Here is a 23159-nt window from a genome sequence, read left to right as displayed (position 1 = left end):
GTAACTAAGGTTAATGGTCCCATAAAGTCCCACGAAGGTCTTGGTGTTGATTTTTTAGAAACAGTTTACATTTCGTTGCACGGATACGATCACATTTGAGCATTTTAATGCAGTAATCAATATTTCTCATCTGAAAAACATCTTTAAAAGCCTCAGTTGTCATCATGTTTTCCCTCCCTTCTCCCCTCTCTGACCCAGGTTGGGGGGAGGTGGGGGGGGGGGTGGGGTGGGAGGGCTGCCCCACTCTACCTCCTTGGGTGTTTTAGGCACAGAGCCCAGTCTGTCACACTGGGGGTGAACAATGTGGAAAACACCCATTTCCACAGCTGATAAGAGCGGCGGAGCGGCGGGTGTGAAGCCGGGCTCTCTGGACATTCCATGGTGCTTAATGGGTTCAAATGAGCTGAATAGTGTTTGTGTTACGTCAGGGGCCGACAGAGCGGCTGCTGCTATCAGACAGAGGTGGCCACATCTCACTTTCCCCCCCCCCCTGCACATTTCCTCTCTTTCCTCCGGTTATGTTTCGTTTGAGTCGGTGCCAGCGCAGCGAGCCGTTATGTTGGAGTTTGATTGATCGGAGTGATTTATCAGGGGGAGTTTTAGGTCATTGTTGATTATTTTTTTTGGGTTATGCATTGAGCGTTGAGCTAAATATATTTCACTTTAAAAGCTGAATTTCAACAATAATCTATAGAAATCTTTATTTTTTATTTCGTCTACATGTTTGGGTGGCTTTTCTTTTACCAAACATTGTGATCACAGACGGCTTATCATGAGTAAAGCTGCAAGGATCAGTCATTTAATTGATTCGTTTAGAGCTGCAACTAACAGTTATTCTTAATATTGATTCATCTGCTGGTTACTTTCTCGATGAATGAATTAGTTATTTGGTCTATAAAATGGTGAAAAAGTTTTCTTGAAGCCCAAGATGGCCTCCATCAAATGTCTTTATTAGTCCTGACCAACTGTCATCAACCCAAAGACGTTTATGTTACTGTTACAGAGGACTAAAGAAACTGCAAAGAAGCTGCAATTAAATATTTTTTCTCTTCAAAATGATCAAAAATAGTTGTCAATTAATTTAATAGTTGGCAGATAATTGATTATTTGTTGCAGCTCTTCATTAATTAAACAACAGGGAATTCATCTGCAACTATTTTCATAATTTTTTAAGCAAAAATGAGAAAAAACTTGCTGCTTTTAGCTTCTTGAAGGTGAGGATTTGCTGCTTGGTTTGGACAAAACAAGACATTTGAAGATGTCACCATTGACTCTAAGAAATTATAATGATCTCTGCAATTTCCAAGAGTCAAAGGTTACTTCTTCAGATGTCTCGCTTTGTCCGACCAACTTTCCAAAACCTGAAGATGCTTGTTACATACTGTATAAGAAAGAAAAGCATAAAATCATCAAAGTTTAGAAGCTGGAGACAGCAAAATCTTTGGTATCATCTCCTTAAATTAGCATTCAATTTCTTTTTAAATAGTTGCCAATCACTTATCTTTGGACTAATCGTTACAGCTCTAATGTACAGAACAGATTGGCTTCAGGCAGTTCTTGTTGCGTTGCTTTAACACCCTGTCATCTTCAATCCAGGCATCAACGCTCAGGCCCGTAAGCTGCAGAAGGGCCGCTCCAGAGTGACCTCGCTGTTCGTGGACGGCAGCGTGGAGGACGTGGAAGGGCTCGGGATCTGGAGAAGCCTGAGTGAGATGGATCTGTCGGCGATGGGGAAGGAGGCCAGCCGGGCCCAGCAGAGCGCACTCAGGGAGGATCCCGAGGCCGAGGCCGACAAGGAGGTCCTGCGGCTCGGCATGGAGAAGGAGGAGACGGAAAGTAGTGACGACAACACCACCCAGTACTCCATTCACCCGCCCTTCGACTTCCCTTACTTCCTCCTGTTGCAGGGCTACAACCACAGACAGGTCAGTGATAAGATAATGAACATTATCATTGATGTATAATTGTCAGATTAATTGTAAAACCTCGTTATAATGACTTTAAACAGATAAGTAGGGCTGTGTCTAATCATCATTTTCCTGTCAGTTAATCTGATGATTAGCTTCTCCATAAATCAATGACTCATTTGGTCAAAAATACACATAATTTTGATGAAATGTGTGACACAGAAGTCCAAAATTGAACAATATTCAGTTTATTATGATACAAGATTAAGAAAATTTGCAAATATTGACATAAAATTTTCTTTTTATCTTCTAGATGATCATTTTTGACATAGATAGACATTTTAACTTTTGTCATCATGAGCAGCAGCATGTTTTCATATCAGAAAAGTTACTCAAAATTAAGACTAGCCAGCTAACTAGCTAGTAAAACATTATTTGTCTCTTCTTTACTTTCTCTCTTTATGTTTTACTGAATTTATCTTTATCAGAAATTCTGAAAACTCGAGATGTAACACTCCATTTGTCCCTTTATACTCCTTTTATGTTCCTTTTAATGTGAAGCACTCAGTGTATGTCATTTCTCTTGTTGTAAAGCACTTTTAGCTGCATTTATGGCATGAAAGGTGCTATACAAATACAAGTAAATATAGTTAAATACAGCAGATAGGTGGCACAGCATTGCCTGAGTATCTAGATTACATTCAGTACATTTGGAGAGCTGCATCAATTAGTCGATTAATCATTCAGACAATCTCCAGAAAGGAGGCTTTGAAACTTATCTGTGCCGTACATGATACTAAACACAATTTTGACATCCTTAGAGAGATGTCACCATGAGATATAAGAACTTAAAAAATGCATTTATTACTATTTTCTGACATTTTATAGACAAAACAGCTGTAGTACAAAGTAAATAACAATAAGTGCATTCAGACCGCGTGAGAGGAGCAAAATATCATTTAACACTGGCAGCATGGGAAGTAATTTAGGTTGCATCATAATGACTGTAATTACATGAATGGCTCCTCTTATCCATCATTGATAAAACTGCCTGTAAGTAAGAGGGGGAGCCTGCAGTCAAACAGCCGCTGTAATTGTCTCATTAAAGGCCTCTCGAGGTCCTTAAAGCGTCGCCTGGCAGCAGCAGACACGCTTATACACACGCTTATGAAAGACAACACATACATGAATGCTGGATTATAGCTAAGAAGAAAATCCAGAGAGTCAGAGAGTAAAGCAGAGGAGGCTTTGGTCACCTGTGTTATAACAGGGAGGCCAGAGAGGAAGTTAAGGAAACGCTCTGTGCTTCGCTGTGTGGATTTCCCAGGCTCAGAGAGTCCCGAATCGGAAACAGAAGTGACTCTCTGCTTGGAACAGTTCAGCACAGGACGAGCTTTTCTGTCAGCGTGTCCCTGTGACAGGACAAGGAACAGCTAGTCAGTGGGAAACCTGCTCAGGACATTTGGCCAAACAAGCAGATAACCCTGATTAAAGACGCACTGTAGATAGAGTGCAGAGGAGGATAAACTACACAGGAGCTATTCTTAGAGCGTGTAAACAAAATCACTCAGTCGGATGGGAACACTTAAACTGTTGTGCTGTAATCTACCTACAATTATATCTGATCCATGCTTTTAAACTGCCCCTCCATTTCAAAAACAGCTTCAAAAATATCACCTCTAAAGCATGTCTCTGTTTGGGAGTTGAAGTCTTGTTTACATGGCTCATTTTTCACTGTAAATCAGAGCGTCAGGCTGCAGCTTTTTCATTTCGGCCCCCGCCCATTCCCAGGAACAGGAAGCTCTCTTTCTCTCGCAATGGTGTTTATCCCCCGCTGGTGGAGATTGCTGACTGTGCGGGACGCTCGTAGCACCGCAGCAGCAGCAGCAGCAGCAGCAGCAAGCTCTAATCTTACTCTGCAACAATACAGCAGGTCAAGCCAAAGCCAAAGCAAAGGAACGAGGCAGGTCTGCGGTTTATCAACGGTCATGTAACGAGATTAAACCTCCAATGTTTGTTTCTTCGGATCTTCACAGATTAACCGGTGTAGCTGCAGCTAATGATTAACTTTTTGTCTTTTAAAATGCAATGAAATAATCAACTTATTTTTGTTGCTTTAACAAAATATCACAGATCATACTACCATATTTAAGACGATTTCTGGAAACTTGTTGATTAGGCTTTGAAACCATAAGAGATGTGAGCTTTATTTATGCATTTATTTATATTTAAAATAATAGTTTTTTGGGATTTTTTGCCTTTATTTGATAGTAGCCGGCAAAGAGGCTGACAGGAAACAGAGAGAGGGAGAGAGAGAGAGAGAGAGGGGAATGACATGCATCAAAAGTCCGTTGCTAGATTCGGGCCAAGGACGCTGTGATTATGCGGCATGTTTGCTAACCACTTGGCTACCAAAGTGCTCCAAGATGTGAGCTTCATTTTATGAAAGAAAAATAAATATGATACTTAAAATGAGATGAACTCCATTTTTTGCAGCCAATATCTGTTACCATGTAGGATAATGTAGGATAATAGCAGCACTATCTTCATACTTGTGCTTCCATTACATTACCTGTCACAGGCCTCTCAGTCTGACTCCCTCTTAGCAGCACAGATGATACGGTATCATCACCTGGCTAATAGTCTTAATGTGGTGACCCTGAGTTCATGGACATCACCGACGACTCTCTCATAAGCTTTTCCATTCCTGTCTCGTCATACTGACAACGCAGACTCTGCTTAACCAGCTGATCCTGCTGCCGTTCACACGCACTCTGCTGGATGATTTCCAGAACGTTGTATAAGAAAGAAATCACACATCAAATGTCATTTAGAAATAGTTTAGGAGGTAGAGATAGATAGATAAAGTAGAAATAAGAAATCATTAATTCCATGTGATGTTTTCTTTGCAGGATTTCGTTATCTATCTGATGAGTGGGACCACCACCATCTTCGGCTGCTGCAGGGAACACTGTAACGGAGAAGATGAGGAGAGATTAAAGGTGGACATCCTCCTCTTTGCTCCTGATGTGTTGCCTCAGCACTGCTGCGTCAGACGCCTGGACTCTAACGGCCCAACCTCCACAGGGGAGCCCAGAAAGACATTGACAATGCTGAAGCCCCTCCACGGTGCTCCGGTCACCAGGAATGGTTTTCTCCTGAAGGAGGAGGTCGAACTGAATCCAGGGGACTTGGTGGGCTTGGGGAAACACTACTTGTTCATGTTTAAGGATCCTACGAGCACATCCGGATCCCTCCAATCTCCTCCTTGGATGACCAGACTCTGCCCGAACTCTGACACAAAGCTGTCGTCCTCTTGTTCATCGTGCGGCTCCTCTATCGCCCTTAAAAGGTTTCAGAGGAAAGCTTTACCTCCTCGCTGGAGGGACCTGGAAGGCACGGCGGCTCTGCTAAGCTACGAGCTGGAGCAGGAGGAAAGAGTCCTGCAGGAGATTTTGGACATGTTGGACCCGAGTGGGAACGAACCAAAACTGACACCTGCTTTCCTGCTCAGCCTCTGCATCCAACACTCGGCCTCCACGTTTGAGCTGACACACTTCAGACAGCTGCTGCTCCGGATAGCCAGTCAGATCCAGCTGGTTATGTGGGTAAGGATGAAACTCTGCCATCAGATAATCAAGCTTTTGTGCCAGTCAGTTTATAAATCTCTGTGCATTCAACGCCACATTCCCCAGAGAGTGACGAAGAATATAAAGTAATCAAATGTGCCATCAGGGTTGCAGAAGATGATTGATGTTTGTGCATGAAATGAATATTTTCTTTATGGTTTTCTCCCTCTCAGGAGAAGACAAAGGAACTTGCAGCAATCCAGCCAGAAACGTGAGTAGACAAATACCACCAAGTGTTTTGAGAATGGCCCAGAAATAAACAACAATGAGGTTGCCACACACAGAGAGAAGAGATGCAGCTGCTGCCTGTAATTATATATGACACCTGACACCTCAAGTCTGACTGTCAGAATAAAAGAGGAGTTCACTTTATGATCTTTAAGGGGGAGATAGCAGATCAACTGCACATGCCATATATAGTGGTGTACATCATCTGAAAGCTTAGGACCTGGAGGTTAACTTTGAGATACAGCTCAGCACTGTGTGTCAAGTGTTTCTAGTCATAGATCTGTAATAAGCATTGTGTTTTGGTTTGTAATTGAAGGTTTCTAGTGTATAAGGGCTAGGAACAAGTATATGACGGTCATTCCCACGCTCAGTTATGTCTTAGTCAGTGATTTTTGGGTTGATACTATTTGTTACACAGATTTTGTAACCATTTATGAGGTTTTACTGTAAGACACCAAGACCTTGAAGAACTCCATAGAAAAAGTCATGTTGTGATTTGGTATCAGTATCTTTTAACATTTGGAGATTTCTGTTAGAATTGCATTGGATGATTGGATAGCAAGTACTTCTGTGTATCTACTGTATATACCCCCCTTATTATATATATCTAGTGAAGCCATACTTCCTCTGAAAGCAACCGGTCTGTAGTTTGTGGTTGTAAAGTTTCATCAGGCTGTGATTATCCCAGAGATCACAATAGGTCATTTTATACAGTGAGGCCAAGTTTCAGTACAATGAAATGACTACTGTGGAGACACTAGAATACAGTTGGGCTCATTGAATCCTCAAGAGGCTCCAGCTTTCCAGTCATTCCCAATTTACGCAATTCCAAGACACCTAAGGGACCCTAGTATGCAGAAATATTGAAAAACACCATTTTTAGAATAGGTGAAAATAGCATGGGATTAGCATAAAGTGGATAAAAGGGAGACTCGTGGGTAACCATAGAACACATTTCCAGTCAGAGATAATAAGATGAGAGGTTGAGGTTGATGTCTTCTAGTTTCATATGACACCAGTATCTTTACTGTAGCTTTAAGACTGAGTCCTCCTCCGCCTCTGAAAGACAGCGCAGACAGACGCCGGCATCCTTGAAGAGTTTAAAGGGATTTTAATACTATGTGCTCTTCAGTAAACCAGTGAGGTTTCTTAAATATAGGTTGTGCAATGAGAGCATCCCCCACACTGTCTTCTTCTTTAAGAAACTAAAAGCAGAGTTTTCCAGTGATGCCGGCTTTATCATCACGTAGGTAGCACTCGATTTACATTTATCTATTTCAGGAGGTGAGCAAAGTTGTCAAAGTTGAATAAACTGTTTTTTTTCACGAGGAGTCAGGAATTATGTGGAACTGCAGTGAAATTTTGGCTGACATGCAGAAATGTAAGAGGAAGCTAAGCATGTTCGCTTCTCCTTTCCATTATGTTTCTTATAAAACTAATATTACTCAATTCATATTTACTGAATACTGTTGTTACAAGAAATACCATGGAGAATGTTATATTTAAATAATACACAGGAGCACTGATATGATTCATTTTGAGTCATTTTTTTAATGGTTTTAGCTTCATAAATGTGAATATTTTCTGGTTTCTTTAGTCCTCTATGATAAGAAAACTGCATATATTTGGTTTAACGACTGTTGGTCAGGACTAAACAAGACATTTCAGGTTGTATTTTGGGCTTTTGGAAGCATTAATCTACATTTTCGGACATTTTATAGTCCAAACAACTCATCGATTCATTGCTGCAGCCTTATATTTTATTATTTTTTAGATATAATGACGGCTATGCTGTTATTTAAATGTCACAAGACACTACAAGTTGATGACAGTTTAATTTACAGTATCATCAGATATTGTGTAAATAGTAAGTCACCAGTTTCTTAACAAATTACTCCCTTATTTTTTATAGTGTAAAGTAAAACTATTAACTCGCTGTGTTTTCACATCAGGAGCTCCAACGACGGGCAGAACGAGCAGCTGCAGATGCTGAGCATGGACGAGCTGATCCCAGGTCTGCAGCCGCTGGTGCTGTGGATGGCCAACTCCATCGAACTGCTGCACTTCATCCAGCATGAAGTCCCTCAGCTGCTGCCCTGGAGGCAGGACCAGGAGGACGAAGGTGAGCGAAAACAAACACGTTGCTTTATAGCATCTGTCATCATGGCCACAGCTGTTGGAGGGCAGTTATGTATGATTCAATATTTATTCATGGCAGGTCTGCCGGACTCTGAGATAATATCCACTCGGACAGCGTGTGAAGAAGCCATGACAGTCCTGGAGGAAGTCATCATGTTCACCTTCCAGCAGTCTGTCTACTATCTAACAAAGGTCGGCTGCCACACACACACACACACACACACACACACACACACACACACACACACACACACACACACACACACACACACACACACACACACACACACACACACACAGTACGTGCTCTTTAACATACAGAATAAAGCACTCGTATGGTGCTTTCACATCCTTTTGACCTGTAAAATCTGAGTGTTGGTCACATGTGAAGCAGGAAATCGAACTGTATAAACACCACATCTTGTTTTCATTGAGTATATTCCACACAGAAAAGCACAATAACAGAATGGAAACACCGACGTTTGTCTGGCACTACTCACTCAGGAAGAGCCTGTGAGATAGTGAGCGAGGTGTCTTTTCCACTGACTGGAATATAAACAGAGACAATCTTGTCTCCCGAGGTTACAGCGATGTTTCTGGAAACCAAAACCAGAGTGCCTGATTTAGTGAGAACCACTAGGTGAACAGGAACATCTGTCAAAAAGGACCAAACCTTTACAGCTGGTCCCATATTCATCAAACTTCTTAAAGAAAAATGAACTGGACGAATTAAGAATAAAAGCTATTTATTATTACTTTGAGTGCTTTCAAATGTAAGACAGCTCCAGAAGCATTTCCAGCTTTATATTATTATTCAGGGGCTCAACAGGAATAGATTTGCATGCTTTACAGTTAAAAAAAACTCCTTATTTATCTTATACTGGTCCTTTATGCAGCTCCTCAGTTCAGCCTCTGTCAGAAACAGGCCGTTTTAGCACCTGTCTCTGTAAGGCCCCCCCATCCTCGAAGCTTCCCCAGGCTCCGAAGATTATGCAAGCAAACAGTAACATTAGGATTTCACTTCCTTTTCTGGTTCTTTACTCAAAATATAAACTTCTCACACACATTCACACATGTTAGAGCCTTAATCCAATTAGAAATATGAGAATGGACGATTTGGAATCGGGTAGTGTTGGCCTATTATTTACATTGGCTTCCATACATTTGACAAGATGTTATACAACTTTCATTTCCCTTTACGGCTGCAAAAAACAAAAAAAAACATCCTCACTGTCAAATGCAACAGTGTGGTAGAGGTTTTTTCCCCAATGTGCCATTCTCTTCTGACTCAATTGTTAATTTCACACTATTATTACATCTGGAAACATTGAAATGGACTTTTGAAAAACAATTGAAATAAGCAGAAAAGCAAAAAACGGAGTAAAATGTAAGAATGTTGTTTTAAAAGACTGAACAATATGGCATCATAATCATAATAATAACTATTTATATAGCTCTTTTCAAGACATTATGAAGTGCTTTCTATAAAATGAAGTAGATTATAGAACATATCATAAAACAGTAAAACCAGCAATACACAAAACCATGAAATAACAATGAAATATAGGATTAAAACCAAAAATTGGGTAATTCCTTGACTCTGATTGGCCAATCCTGCTCTAATGATACATGTGATCAATCATGTGATTACTTGAGAACTTCTCCTTGAGGTTAGGTAATCTTATTCTTCACACTCATGACTTTTTTGTCCTAAATTAAAATGCAATTCTCAGAAGTTGGATGAATACATGCTGTCGACAAGTAAAATGCATCTTCTGGATTCTCCTTTTTTACAACCCGACCGGACACTCCCAGGCTGGATTTATGTGACTTTCCCATGTTAAAAGTTTTCTTATTAAAGGCTGTCTGTTTTTTTTTGCAGAATTTAGCCGACATCACACGACACAAAAAACTTCACAGCAGCAAAAAAAAACACACAACCACTCTGCACAGTGACTATTAAAGGAAGGGAAAGGAGGAAAGGAGGAGCAGAGTGGGAAGTTTAGCACCAGACGAACGCCAGAATGGTAAAATATGAAGGCAGCTGTTAGATTTCAGACAGGAAGTAATGATTTATTATAGATCGTCTGGTGAATTTGAACATTTTATTTAAAGAAGTACATTTCCCAATCTGGAAGGAAGTAGGAATAATCTGTGCTGTTGTTGCTTATGCTGCATAAAAGTGAGAAAAATGGCAATTTAACAGCACAGTTTGCACAGCTGTAGAGTTTCTCTTTTTATAAGGCAGCTTTTCAGCTTTCAGCTTTCTTGTTAATCACCCAGTTGCAGGAGTGTCTTATGCTTTAGTTCCTCTCTTTAATATTTTACAAAGTATTACGTGTTTATTGGAAACTATTAGAGAGAAAGGAGGAGGATTAGCAGCAATGAGCAGTCTGTTTCCTGCAGAGGAAGTTAAACTGTTGTCAGAGAAACACCCAACACAGAGGAAGGCAAGGGAGGAGGAGGAGGAGGAGGAGGAGGAGGAGGAGGAGGAGAGAAAATGGACTTTCTGTTGATTTCCTGTGAAATATGACTGACTGACTGACTGACTGACTGACTGACTGACTGACTAACTGTTCATAATTGTGCAGCCACCTTCTTTTTTTTTCTTCACTTCTGCTTTTTCTTCAGGCTAAGTTCGTTAAAATTAGAATATGAATAAAACTGCATTCGAAGGCGTGAAAGCAGCGTTTCAATACAACGCAATAGGGAGTGCAGAGTGGAACAAACAGGAAGAAAAATGTGACAAAAGATCTGTTTTATTGTTTGTTTTTTTATGGGCTCATAGTTTCCATCATACTCTTCATGCATAACAGATCAGCACCTGTACATCTGCTGAGCTTCACTGTAAATTATCAGCTGACCTGTTGCTTCAGGCACGCAGGGTTATTGTCGTCTTTATGGCCTCTTTCAGTTTGTCTGAGGTCATTATCTTAGTCATGGTGAGTTGGTGTGTGTGTGTGTGTGTGTGTGTGTGTGTGTGCCTGTACCTACTGGCTGATGTCATGCTTCTGAAACAATGGCAGAACTGTGTCAGAGGGAGGACGAGTGATAAGAGCAGGATCTGTGTGAGAACTGACAAGGAGTTCAGCTTTGATTCTGCTGTGTTTGCAGAAATCTGTGAATCTCTGTTTAAAATCCTACATTTAGCATTTTTTAAAAGCTGCATTATGTGATTTTTTTTAACCACTACAGAGAGACTAGAGTAGAGTTTAATACACTCTAACTCTTCACAGCTTTGAAGTGGCTTTAATTTCCGGTTTTATAGTGAGTTTCAGTTCATTGTTTAACTGTCCAGCTGCAACTTTACTGTTCTGGTTCATTCTCAGCGCTCTTATAGCGGCACTTTCAGGCATGGCAGGCAGCTGTTTTCAGAGAAAAAGCTGTAAAAAATCACTGTGCACTACCTGCTCAGCACCAAACAGCAAACAGACACAGTTAGCTGTAGACTAGCTGGTGATTATAAAGGAGCATTTAGCAGCTAAAGAGCCAGATATTTCCCTCAGGAGTTGATAGAGCTTATATTCACCAGATGGACAGAAACATGCCTCTAAATGAATGATAATGTTGCTCCATAACTGCCGGATGTGGAAATAAGCAACTGACTGCAAACATATTCAACAAATCAGCTTAAAAGGTGATGATATGTCAGTATTGAGATCACTACTTGTTTCCTTTGAAAAAAAAGTGGCCAAACAATAAATTAAAGCAGGTAACAGTTGGTTTATCATGGTCTTATGTTCATTTCTGGCAAATGATTGCTCATACATCCAGGAGAAAGAGAGCAGCATGGGCATCATACTGGGGTCGTCTTTCATGCTTTTTACAATAGAGCAAAACATTAGATTCATCAAATTGAGTCACCTTGAAAGACAGACTTTTGTTCACTAGGTCTTCAGGCACTTAAGGCATTTATTAGTTAACGCCAAGTTGGATTTTACAGTAATGGTGCGTTCATAAAAATCAGAATTTGCTGAATTGAAAACTATTTACAGATCTCTAGATCGCTTGCACACTATAACTGAGCCTGTTAACCAAACACCCCAAAGCATGACGCCATCTAACCAGAAGACACAGACCCATTTCCCAAAAACTATAAACACCAGTCACCTGTTTTCACTCATGTGTGGCATTCGATATCATTAACTCGAGTCAGCACAGCTGGAATCCAATTAACACACAATTCACCAGGTGGAAACACTAAGAGACGAAATTGTTCACACACACCAATGAATTCCACAAAGACCTGATGCAGAATAAATGGGATTTTCTTTCTTAAGGTGTAAAATTACAGCTTTTGGGTCAGAAAGAGAGCGATGAGAGATTAGAAAACAAGGACATATTTTCTTTATTTATACATGTTTGAGTTGCATACATTTAGTGACTGAAATAAACTAAACTTAACATTTTTACAGGTAGAAGTTTTCTCTACCAGCTGCCAGAAAACCTCATTTACACATTTCCAGGAATGTCTGTGACTTTATCTGCAATAGTTTCATGCAGAATTCAAGTTCAAGTCTCTTATGCTTGCCTACAGAGTGATTGTTGGGAATGCTCCCACCTACTTAAATGCTCTTGTAAGAGCACGTTACCCCCCGGATGCTACGCTGGCCGTACAACCACGGCAATCCAGGTTATTCTCATTTGTAGTTCCACGTTGGTGGAACGAGCTGCCGAAAACCACCAGAGCAGGGGCCTCCCTCTCTGTCTTTAAGAAGCACTTGAAGACCCAGCTCTTCAGAGAGTACCTCCTCTCTTAACTTACAATTACTTAGCACTACTTAGCAGTATTTATTTACTGTTACACTAATGTCTCTGTTGCAATGTAGCTTGAATGTTATTCTCTCTTGTAAGTCGCTTTGGATAAAAGCGTCTGCTAAATGACTAAATGTAATGTGAATGCCTTTATTGACACGTCATAATGTTAAAACCCAAACTTTTGGGGAATTTGATGCATCTAAAATGACAGAAATTGCAGTGTAACTGTAGATCACACTTTTCATTTACCTGCAGCTGCCCTTTGTAATGGGAAACATAAGCTTTTCCTGTAAAGGTTTCCTGTACGCTCTATGAATGCCTTCCTCTCTTTGAGACATTACGTCATTGTGTCCTGTACATACTGTGGCAGCGCTAAACAAGACGAGACAAATCATAACATGGCTTACCTTTTATAACTTTATTGCACTGTACTTAAAAATCATAATAACAGGAATCATTTGAAGGCAAAGGAAAGTGTATGTTTAACATGTTTTTTATGCTTTTATGACGGCCCGTATCAGCCTTATCACTACTGGATTCAAGTAGGGCTTTAGCAGCAGCGATGGTTTAAGTGGGTATTTCCCAGTCCAGAGGCTCATATCATGCAGCACTTTGTAAAACATGCAGCACATTGTACGACATCCGACAGATCAAAAATATCCCCGTCTCTCTCTCCACAGAGCATGTACTCAGCCTTGCCGGGTCTGCTGGATGGGAACCCGTTCTCCGAGAGCGGCCAGCTGCGGATGCCCGACGGACTCAGCGGCATCTTGGAGGTGCTGAAGGAGGCGCTGAAGCTCCTCACGGCCTTCCAGGTTCACCCGGATATTTCTTTACAACTGTGTGCCTACCTGTTCTTCTTCATCAACGCATCGCTGTTCAACGCCCTCATGGAGAGAGGTACAACCCCCCCATCTGACTTTAACACATTAAAGGAGTAGTTCAATATTTTGCAGAATACAGCAGTTTGCTTTCTTGCCGAGAAGTAGATAATAAGACTGATAGCACTCTTGTGTCTATCTGTTAAATAATGAGATTGCTGGGTTGCCATGGTAGCCTAGTGGTTAGCCTACTGCAGGCATCATATCACTTTATCTACCCATGTTTCCTGTTTCTCTGGGATTTTGACTTTCAATTAAAAGCAAGAAATGTAAAAAAATAATGTTAAACTTTCTGCTAAATTTTAATTTGTAGACTTTGATTTTTGGACGAACTAAATAAAACAGTTTTGGTTTCAATCTTCTCATCTAAAAAAAAAAAGTAAATATTTCATTGGTGAGGAATTACTGTGCAGTATTATTGTGCTATTATTTTCAAACTAGCGTCAGACTGAGATTAATAATGGAGAGAGATTTTTTTCCTATGTTCTAATTTGACTATTTACACAATAAAAACATAAATTGATTTAGTTTTTCTCCAAATGCCCGATTTTTTTGTGTTTCTCTGTCCAATAAAGGCAAAAAATGCCAAAAAATAATGTTAAGTGAATAAAAAATGATAAACTTTCTCCTGAATTGTAATTTATAGACTTATCAAACTTACTTTCTCTCTCATTGGTGAGGGATTACTGTGTAGTACATTCTATCTTGCTATCATGCTTCTTTAAATTTGACAATTTTTTTTCCATAAAAACATCCATTTATTGAGTTTTTCTCCAAATAAGCATTACAGATTAGACATTTCAGTTTATTTCCTCTTCTATTTCATGTCTGTTATGTTACTAAATGTAAAATCAGAGTCCAGTTGGTCTGATATGTCAATCAAGCCTCAGTCCTCTTAACCGAAGTCTGCTTTGTTGTTCAGGATCAGTCGCTGGGTTCTACCAGTGGTCCCGAGGTGTTCAGATCCGGGCCAACCTGGACCTGCTGATGGACTGGATCCAGAGCATCAGTCTGGGCGATCTGGCCACCGAATTCTTCCAGAAGCTCTCAGCCGCTGTCAATCTTCTGGCCACACCCAAAGAAACACTCATGCAGGTCAGAGGACATCCGTTTTCTCCTTTCCTGTTTGTCTTTCCAGGGGCGAGGTGTTGCCCTCGAGAAGCCCAGACGTGTTTGCGTCAGCCTTGAATGGTTTCATTGTCTTAAAAGTGCGAAATTAGTTATGTTTGTTTATGTATTCACTGGAAAAATACATCCATCATCAGAGAATCTGAGCCTCACTTACTGTAACTCTTCCCACTGCAGCTTCTTATTGTTGCCAAACTTAGTGATAACACGGAGTAATAATGCCATAAAAGCTGCGGAGGATTGTCTTAGGAAGCCCGTCATTGGTTTATGGTTATAGCATTACTGAGAAAAAGAAAGAGAGGCACTAAAAACTCCCATGCAACCAAACACCTCGATCAGATATAAAGGAGGAAATAGCCTGCGGGAACAGAGTGGCACTAAATAAATACACTAAAAAAAAAACTGTCATGATTGTGGTAATGAAGAGGGTGTAGTCATCATCTCACTTTAAACTATACAGATCCTGTTAAACCAAGCCAGCGTATGTATGTATGTGATATATTATCAGCGTTAAACTTCACTTACTGAATAGAAACATGTAGCCAAGAGGCTCAAATGGCCTTTTCATGTTAAAAGGCAGACAAATAAACCAGAGTAAAGACATTTTAAAGCCCTTTTTAACCTCTGCTTTAGTGTATGTTCAGGAATAAGTTACTGCACCGCTTAAACAAACATGTGCTGTACCTTTTTCTGTGCAGCGGCTACCTTGCCAACTTGAAACTTAATCCCTCCTTAAGTACATGTTTTCTTAGTGACCCATTCAGATCTTGTTTACACTGCACCACAGAAGGAAGCTACAGTTCTCACTTGGCTCGGTGGATTGAACACTGACGTTATTCAGACTCTTAACCTTTGTGTCGTCCTCCCGGGTCAAATTGACCCCGTCTGTTTTGACTGTTCCTTCCTTCTTTCCTTCCTTCCTTCCTTCCTTCCTTCCTTCCATCTATCCTTCCTTCCCTCCTTCTCTCTTTCTTTCCTCCCTTCCTTATTTCCTTCCTCCATCCCCCTTTCTTCCTTCCTTCTGTCCTTCCTCCTTCCCTCCCTCCTTCTTTCCTTCCCTCCTTCCTTCTTTCCTTTCCTTCCTCCCTTCCTTCTTTCCTCCCTCCCTCCTTCTCTTCCTTTCCTCCCCCCTACCTTCTTCCCTTCCTTCTTTCCTCTGTCTTTCTTTCCTTCCTTCCTCTTTTCCTTTCTCCGTCCTTCCCTCCTTTCTTCTTTCCTTATTTCCTCCGTCCTTTCTTTCCTGCCTCCCTCCCTTCTTTCCTTTCCTCCCTTCCTTCCTTCCTCCCTTCTTTCTTTCCTCCCTTCCTTCTTTCTTCCTCCCTTCCTTCCTTGACTAGAGGACAACAGGAGGGTTAAAGAGAAACCGATCCAGCACATAGGGGAAAGTACTCAGGTGTGACAGGTGAGGAACAAAAGGTCAAGATCATACAAACATCTTCCTGATTCGCTGCTTTTAATGGTGCCTGGTTAATAAGATGATGTGGTGAAGTAATAACGTGCTACTGTTCACTGTGTACTTCCTCTAGTGTATCTCATATACAGTGAAACCCTAAAAACAAGCCTTTCACATTAGCTCATCTAATGCAGTGAGGGATTTATTACTTGTTGGGTTTCAGTGCTTCTAAAATGTTATTTATTAAAAACAGCATGTTGACGTCGGACATAACTCGGTTCGGTTTGGGATCTTTCCGAGCTGAAAACCAACCAGCTTAAAAACAAGAGAGGCAGTTTAAAGAAAATATTTTCTAGGAAACATCTGCAACATGATCATTTATACTTTGATGTTAAGTGCTACAACTGACTCAGGTTGATTGGCACTGAATTACTGAATTTACTTTAAATGACTTAAATTGGCTAAAATGAATATTTGTCATAATACTAATGGATTAAATAAAAGGTTGTAACGTGAGAAGCATCAATTTTATCTTCATAATAAGTTTCGACTGCCTATAAATGGACAGAAAATCAGTTATTGTAGGTTTAAGATTACTTATATTTGGCTGTTCACATATGAGATGAGGGATTTGGATGTATTTTTTCTACTTTATTTATTTATTTAGTTATTAGGTAGGAAATATTTAGAATTCAGCTGGTGATGGCATGACGGCTTTTCCTCGCAGTCCCTCCTCTAAGAGAAATTTGGGTTCATTTAAGTCTTTTAAAACCTCACAAACAGTTTTATTTACTTCTATTTTGACAACTATTAGCCACAACACAGTCCATCCAGGATCTCCGAGGGGAAAAGGAAAGCTATTAAACACATCTGCTAATGCCTTGTTCCTTTTTTTTGAAAGCAGCCAATTTAAACCATATTCTGTGGTGTTAAATCAAAGAAGGGTCAACAACGAGAAACACAGAGTTGGAGCATGACGTTATGAAATATGAGTATTTAAAAAACAAAATGCTCCTCCATCACTTTGAAGTTTCCATTAATGGTGGTAATGACTAGAAAACCTCCACAGCTTGGAGAGGAACCACTTTATTGATTTCAGCTTTGTACTAAACACAAAAATGCAAATAGCCTCTGCTCTCTGTCTCGCTCACTTATGTTTTTTTTAAATAAATAACAACGTTTCAACGCTCTCGGACCTTCATCATTACCACACTTTAATATATATAAACAAGAGCTGCCTCAATCATCCAACGAGAGGACTGGAAAGTGGAAATGAATCTGACTAATTGATGAGCATCCGGGTTAGGGTTAGGGTTAACCCTCCTGTTGTCCTCAGGTCAAGGAAGGACAGGAGGAAGGAAGGAAGGAAGGAAGGAAGGAAGGAAGGAAGGAATGAGGAAGGAAAGGAGTAAGGAGGGAGGGAGGGAGGAAAAGAGGAAGGAAGTAAGGAGAGAAGGAAGGGAGGAAGGAAATGAGGAAGGAGGGACAGGAGGAACGAAGGAAGGAAGGAAGGAAGGAAGGAAGGAAGGAAGGAAGGAAGGAAGGAAGGAAGGAAGGAAGGAAAAGAAAAGAGTAAGGAGGGAGGTAAGGAGGAAAAGAGGAAAGAAGTAAGGAACGAAGGAAGGGAGGAAGGAAAGGAGGAAGGAAGTGAGGAAAGAAGTATGGAAGGACGAGGGAGCAAAGAAAGAGGCAAGGAGGGGAAGAACGAAGGAAAAAATTAAAGAAAGAGGGAGGAAGGAAGGAAGGAAAGAAGCAACAGTCAAAAGAGATGGGGTCAATTTGACCCGGGAGGACGACAGGAGGGTTAACACAAATAATGTGCGTCACCTGTCAGACAATAGAATGAGGTTTAGAAATAATATAAAAATATAAAAATGGTAAAATACAATAGATGAGCAATACAATTAAGGACATAATGTCACTTGATTGATAAATATGATTTATAAATATCCAATCAGAGGTCAAAAATACAACATAGGATGCAAGCTTGAATTAGGAAATTGATCACTACGCCACTTATATACATACATAATAAGACAGACTCCATTAAAGGTAAGAAAAGGACTTTGTATCACAAGAAACAGAAAACTTCGGAAGATGCAGCGACTAACTTAAGACTCCTGAAGCCTCGTATTAGCTTTAGCTGAACTTTTAGAGAGTATCCCAGTCGCCATTTTACTCTCCACACTGTCTCTGAGTCGTTACAACAACCAAGAACTATTTCCACGCACATGTGGGCACATCAGCATGGTATTATTAAAAAACCACATTACTAATATAAAGCTGATAAGTCAGGAGGCATCAGCCCCCTCATACATTCAGGGGGGGGAACTGTGAGTTTAACCCTGTGAGGTCGACACCTGCTTCCACTGCATGACTCCCAGTTAGATGTGATTCATCTGCAGCACCAGCAGTGGAAGACTGTGTCTCATCTGTTTCGTGGGGATTGGATGGTTGCTAGGATACTGGTGGTTTTGTGTACATCCCTCCCCCTCCTCCTCCTCTTTCTCCTCCTCCCTCCCCTGGCATGAGGTCACTTTTTGTGGCTGCCGCAACCGAGCACACACCCTCAACAGAATTTTTTAAGTTTTCCATCTGGAGTGGAGTTTTTTTTTTTTTTTTTTTTTTTAAAGAAGTGAAGTGGCACTCGTTGGCACAGCTATAAATTACAACCAGAGGGCTGTGGGGTTGTTTTTGTTTTTGCCAGCAGCAGCAGAAGCAGTTTTATAGAGGATACAACATCTGAGAAGGTTATTTTAAGTTATGTAATTGCCAAACACTAAATCTCAGACATAACAACATGACATTTAAAAAAGAAAAAGTTTCTGCTGTTTTATAAGCAGCATTTAAACTTGAACTTCTGCTGAGCTCAGTGCGGCGTCTGCGTTATAAGAGAATGAGGGCAGGAACACGACAACATCAACCCCCCAAACGTTTGTCTATTGTGGGGCCCCGACATGCCTGGGCAAACTCTCACTTCCACCAATTCAAATGGAAAAACCGACTGAATGAACTATGTAATGTTTATAATGTTTGACTTGTAATAATCACATGAATGCCTGCTGGCGAGTGACTCACCTGTTTCCTTATCCGTGAGCGACTTCATTCACAGTCATTAAAAGATCAAATATTGTCTTTTGTCTTGATAAGGAACCTAACTGCAACCTGAGAGAAGAGATAATAGAAAGGTTTAAACTTCTCACGCTGCACAGAAACATGAATGACGAGTTAATTAGCGACGCTCTAATGAAATCCAGCACCGCAGTGATAACAAAACAACTTAAAGTGCTACTGTAGTCGCACATTAAGGCCCGAGAAATACTTTCCCAAGAGGCTTTGTTACCACATCTGGTGAGAGTATTTACTACATCATATAATTGGTTTGAATGCTATGCATGCTAATGAGAGAGTAGCAAAAGACTGCGTTTCCTTATATGGAAACAAAGCATGATGGGAAGGATTCTTGTTTCTCCCACCCTGTCATTCTCATGGTGACTACAAAGAGATTTTATGGTTTCAAACTTAAACCATCAATGGAGTTTCTTTTTACAATCCTATATTTAATGTTATAGAAGGGGTTTTAAGAATCATGTTTCTCAATGTTTTGTGTTTTTCTTTTCGTCCGCTCAGGCGTCCTGGATGTCTCTGAGGGCCGAGTTCGCAGCGCTGAACCCTGCACAGCTGCACCACATGCTGAGGGAGTACGGCTCCGGGAAGGTCTGTCCAGCCGGATGGAGCCCGTCATCGGATGACGCGGAGGACGCTGTCAGGACGGGTGAGACACAGAATGGATTAGTCCATCAACAGAAAAATAATCAGTCATTTTCTTAATATTCTGCAAATGTTTTGTCAATTTTCAAATAAAAAATGCCAAAAATACTCTGGTTGCAGCTTCTCATATGAGATGATTCGCAGCCTTACATCATTGTTGTTTTATTGTACAAAACAAGCAATTTAAGGGATGTCACAATGAGCTTTGGGAATTTATGACGGGGAGTTTTGGGGATTTTATAGAGTAAACAATTATTAATGAATAAGAAATGATACTGTCCTTGACCATCCTGACTAAGAATCTGCACTCATTCGAATACTTTTATACTTTATATAGAAAATAAATGATGAGAACTTATAGGTGTAACAAGTTCAGGACTGAATACACAACAAATGTCAATTAATCAATATTTATATTGAGTATCATAAAAGACAGGTGATAATCAGATATGTTTAAAATCAACATGCAAAATCTCTTTATGAACCTTTAGACAATGAAATGATCCTCAAAGCCCAATTTTCTCTTCCCTCTCCCCCCTCCCTGCTGTCCTCGTCTCTTGTTTAATGTAAACTATGGTAACCAGACTCCTCCTGCTGCAGCAATAAGAACAATCTATTGTGTGGCCTGCATGTTCAAACCTGAAAGGAACCACACTAAATACACAAAAGAGAATTTAAGTATAATAACCTGAGCTCAGAAGAAAGCACAATGTTTCTTCATGTTTATTACAATCAAAATAACCTTAAGATACATAGAAACATGAGTGAAAATCAGTTAAAATGAGTTGTTGTTTTTTAAATCTAAGTGAAAATATGTCAATAAAACAATATTTTCAACCTTTGGTATATACTAAAGAACACTATAAACTGAAGTAGACTCACAGGCTTTTTTAAGTAGAGGCCTGAATGTTCCTCTTCAGTAATCCTGCCCTGTCAGTCTGTCTCCACCAATCAGCTTCAGTCCTCAGTTTGCCTTTCAAATCCACCTTTTCTCAGCAGGAGAGCAGCAGCCGCCGCCACCACCGCCCCCTCCCTCTCTCTCCCTCTTACCTTTTTCCTCCTCTTCTATCCATCCGGCTGAGTTAACAGCAGCGACTGCAGCTCAAGTCTTGCACTTTATTTACGGCCGTTAATTCCGTGTTAACCCAGCAGCTTTACTTAAAGTTAGAGGATTTAATTTTTATTAGGAAGCTGCAGTGAAGGTTGGGTAATTGATGAAATATGATGTCAGACCTTTCTTTCTTTCTTCCTTTCTTCCTGCAGCCGACATCCTGGAGAGTTTCGATAACCACCCACCGCTCATATTGCCCAGCAGCACGTTTCACCTGGAGCTGGGTAAACCCATCGTGGAGCCGGCTCTGTTCGAACAGCTCGGTCATCTGCAGGAGTTCATACGTCGCCTCCCCTGCAGTGAAACCCAAGCCGAACCTGATGTGGAGGAACAGGTAACAAGCTCTCTGACCCCGGAGCTCCACAGCTCCATAACGAGAAGCAGGCAGGAAATGAGACACTTTCATGTGTCTCCATCTGTTATTGATCGACTTTATATTCCTCCATCTCAGGCTCTCAATGGGACGACCACAGACAGCCAGTCTACGACCTCGCCTTCCGTCAGAGTCTTCCAGGATCCGGCCCATCAGGTGGTCTCCGACCCTGTTACCTGCCCCTTCCCCAAGGCAGACCTGGACTGCACCTCCCCTGCGGAGCCCACTCAGGCCCGAGGGTCTCACGGTGACCTGAGCAGTTGCGAGGCGGTGCTGACCCAGAAGCTGAAGAGCCTGGAGCTGCAGAACAACCTACCGGGACAGGCGGACCAGGGTTACCATAAAAGCCTGGCGCTGGACCCGTCCTGCCTGCTCACGCCGCCCAACACTCCCCAAGGTATGGAGCTGGCTGAGCTGGAGGCCGATCTGCAGGAGGGCGCCCGCCAGCAAAAGAAAGGTATCCTAAAAACCCCCAGTCAGATAAAAGATACCATTAACACAAGAAACACTACATACATACAAGTGCTTCACATTAAAACAATGTTAAAAAAAGAAAGAGGAAAGAAAAAGAAACATGAATGAAATATAAGATGGAAAATAAAAATAGCAATAATTTTAAAATAGTAAAAGTAGCTTAAAAAATAGAATAAGTACAATACATGAAATCAAGTAAAATACAACATTTTAGAAGAAGTTCAGTAGTGCATCAGTGTCTTATTAAAGTATATTAGTAATGCATTAATCACTATGCATGATTAATACTGATCCTCGCTATATGGAGGACAAAGCACGCCAAATTAGAAGAGTAAGAAAAATATATACATAAACATAAAAATACATCACAAAAATTCATTAACATATAATATATAAATCACATTATTATACAAGAAAGAAATAATCATCGTAGGAAATATGACATATGAAATTGTATTAAATAAGTAAAAATGCAACCTAGCAATAGACCACATTTTTTATCTCAAATGAACTAAAACAAAATAAAGGGACATCTTCAGGAGAGACAGTCAATATAAATTCATGAATCTTGTGTGATAAGGTGTTTTGGGTTTTGGGCGGGGTAGGGGGGAAATACTCGAAAAGCCTCTCAGGTGAATCATCCAGCAGCAGACTGACCGGAAGTCGACGAATCACATCCTCTTTTTTATTTTTAGAATATGAGCTGTTTCCATCCATCAGGTCAAAGGTTTTTTTTTACTGTCATCATTCTACATGATGAAATGTGACTGTATTGGATGAAATTGGCTCATTGAGATTCCTACAGACTATTTCCTGCTGATACTGTGACTGAACTGATGCTTAAAGAGTTAGTCAGTTGGGGGTTGTCTGTAACTAAGGTTGAAATATTTGGTTGTCAAGCAAAACCAGTTCTCTTATATCTCACTGTGATGACCAATTTGAAGCTTGAGGATGAATTGTGACAGTGTGACTGCTGCTCCGACCCTCGACTACAAACCAACCAATCAGAATACGACAAATTGATGCAGACTAAACTCACTGTAAGTGTAGTTTTAAAAAAAAATATAGTAGCACAAAAAAACAAACAAACCAAAAGGTGAAATGAAGAAGAAGTTTGTGAGACTTTTGCTGCATTTTTCAGAATATCAGAAGTTGCAGATTGAAGTTTCTACTTTAACCCTCCTGTTGTCCTCGAGTCAAGGAAGGAAGGAAAGATGGAAGGAATGATGGAATGATGGAAGGAAGGAAGGAAGGAAGGAAGGAAGGAAGGAAGGAAGGAAGGAAGGAAGGAAGGAAAGGAAGGAAAGAAGGAAGGAAGGAAAGAAGGAAGGAAGGGAGGAAAGGAAAGAAGGAAGGGAGGAAGGATG

The 23159-nt window shown here is 40.6% G+C and overlaps 1 protein-coding gene across 1 annotated transcript in view; it reads left to right on the top strand.

Moving 5' to 3' along the window:
* Positions 1–23159, top strand: part of radil2a (Ras association and DIL domains 2a) — a 38750-nt gene that overhangs the window by 5160 nt on the left and 10431 nt on the right. Inside the window, exons 4-13 of the mRNA XM_062438632.1 lie at positions 1597–1925; positions 4820–5515; positions 5710–5747; positions 7717–7886; positions 7983–8095; positions 13342–13561; positions 14465–14637; positions 19694–19838; positions 21098–21279; positions 21397–21775. Of these exons, the coding sequence (XP_062294616.1) occupies positions 1597–1925; positions 4820–5515; positions 5710–5747; positions 7717–7886; positions 7983–8095; positions 13342–13561; positions 14465–14637; positions 19694–19838; positions 21098–21279; positions 21397–21775 (2445 nt within the window). The remainder of the gene's footprint in view (positions 1–1596; positions 1926–4819; positions 5516–5709; positions 5748–7716; positions 7887–7982; positions 8096–13341; positions 13562–14464; positions 14638–19693; positions 19839–21097; positions 21280–21396; positions 21776–23159) is intronic.

This window comes from Scomber scombrus, chromosome 18, assembly GCF_963691925.1.
Source record: "Scomber scombrus chromosome 18, fScoSco1.1, whole genome shotgun sequence".
Lineage (NCBI taxonomy): Eukaryota > Metazoa > Chordata > Actinopteri > Scombriformes > Scombridae > Scomber > Scomber scombrus.
Note: the sequence above shows the minus strand (reverse complement) of the source record. Positions and strands in the feature narration are given on the sequence as shown.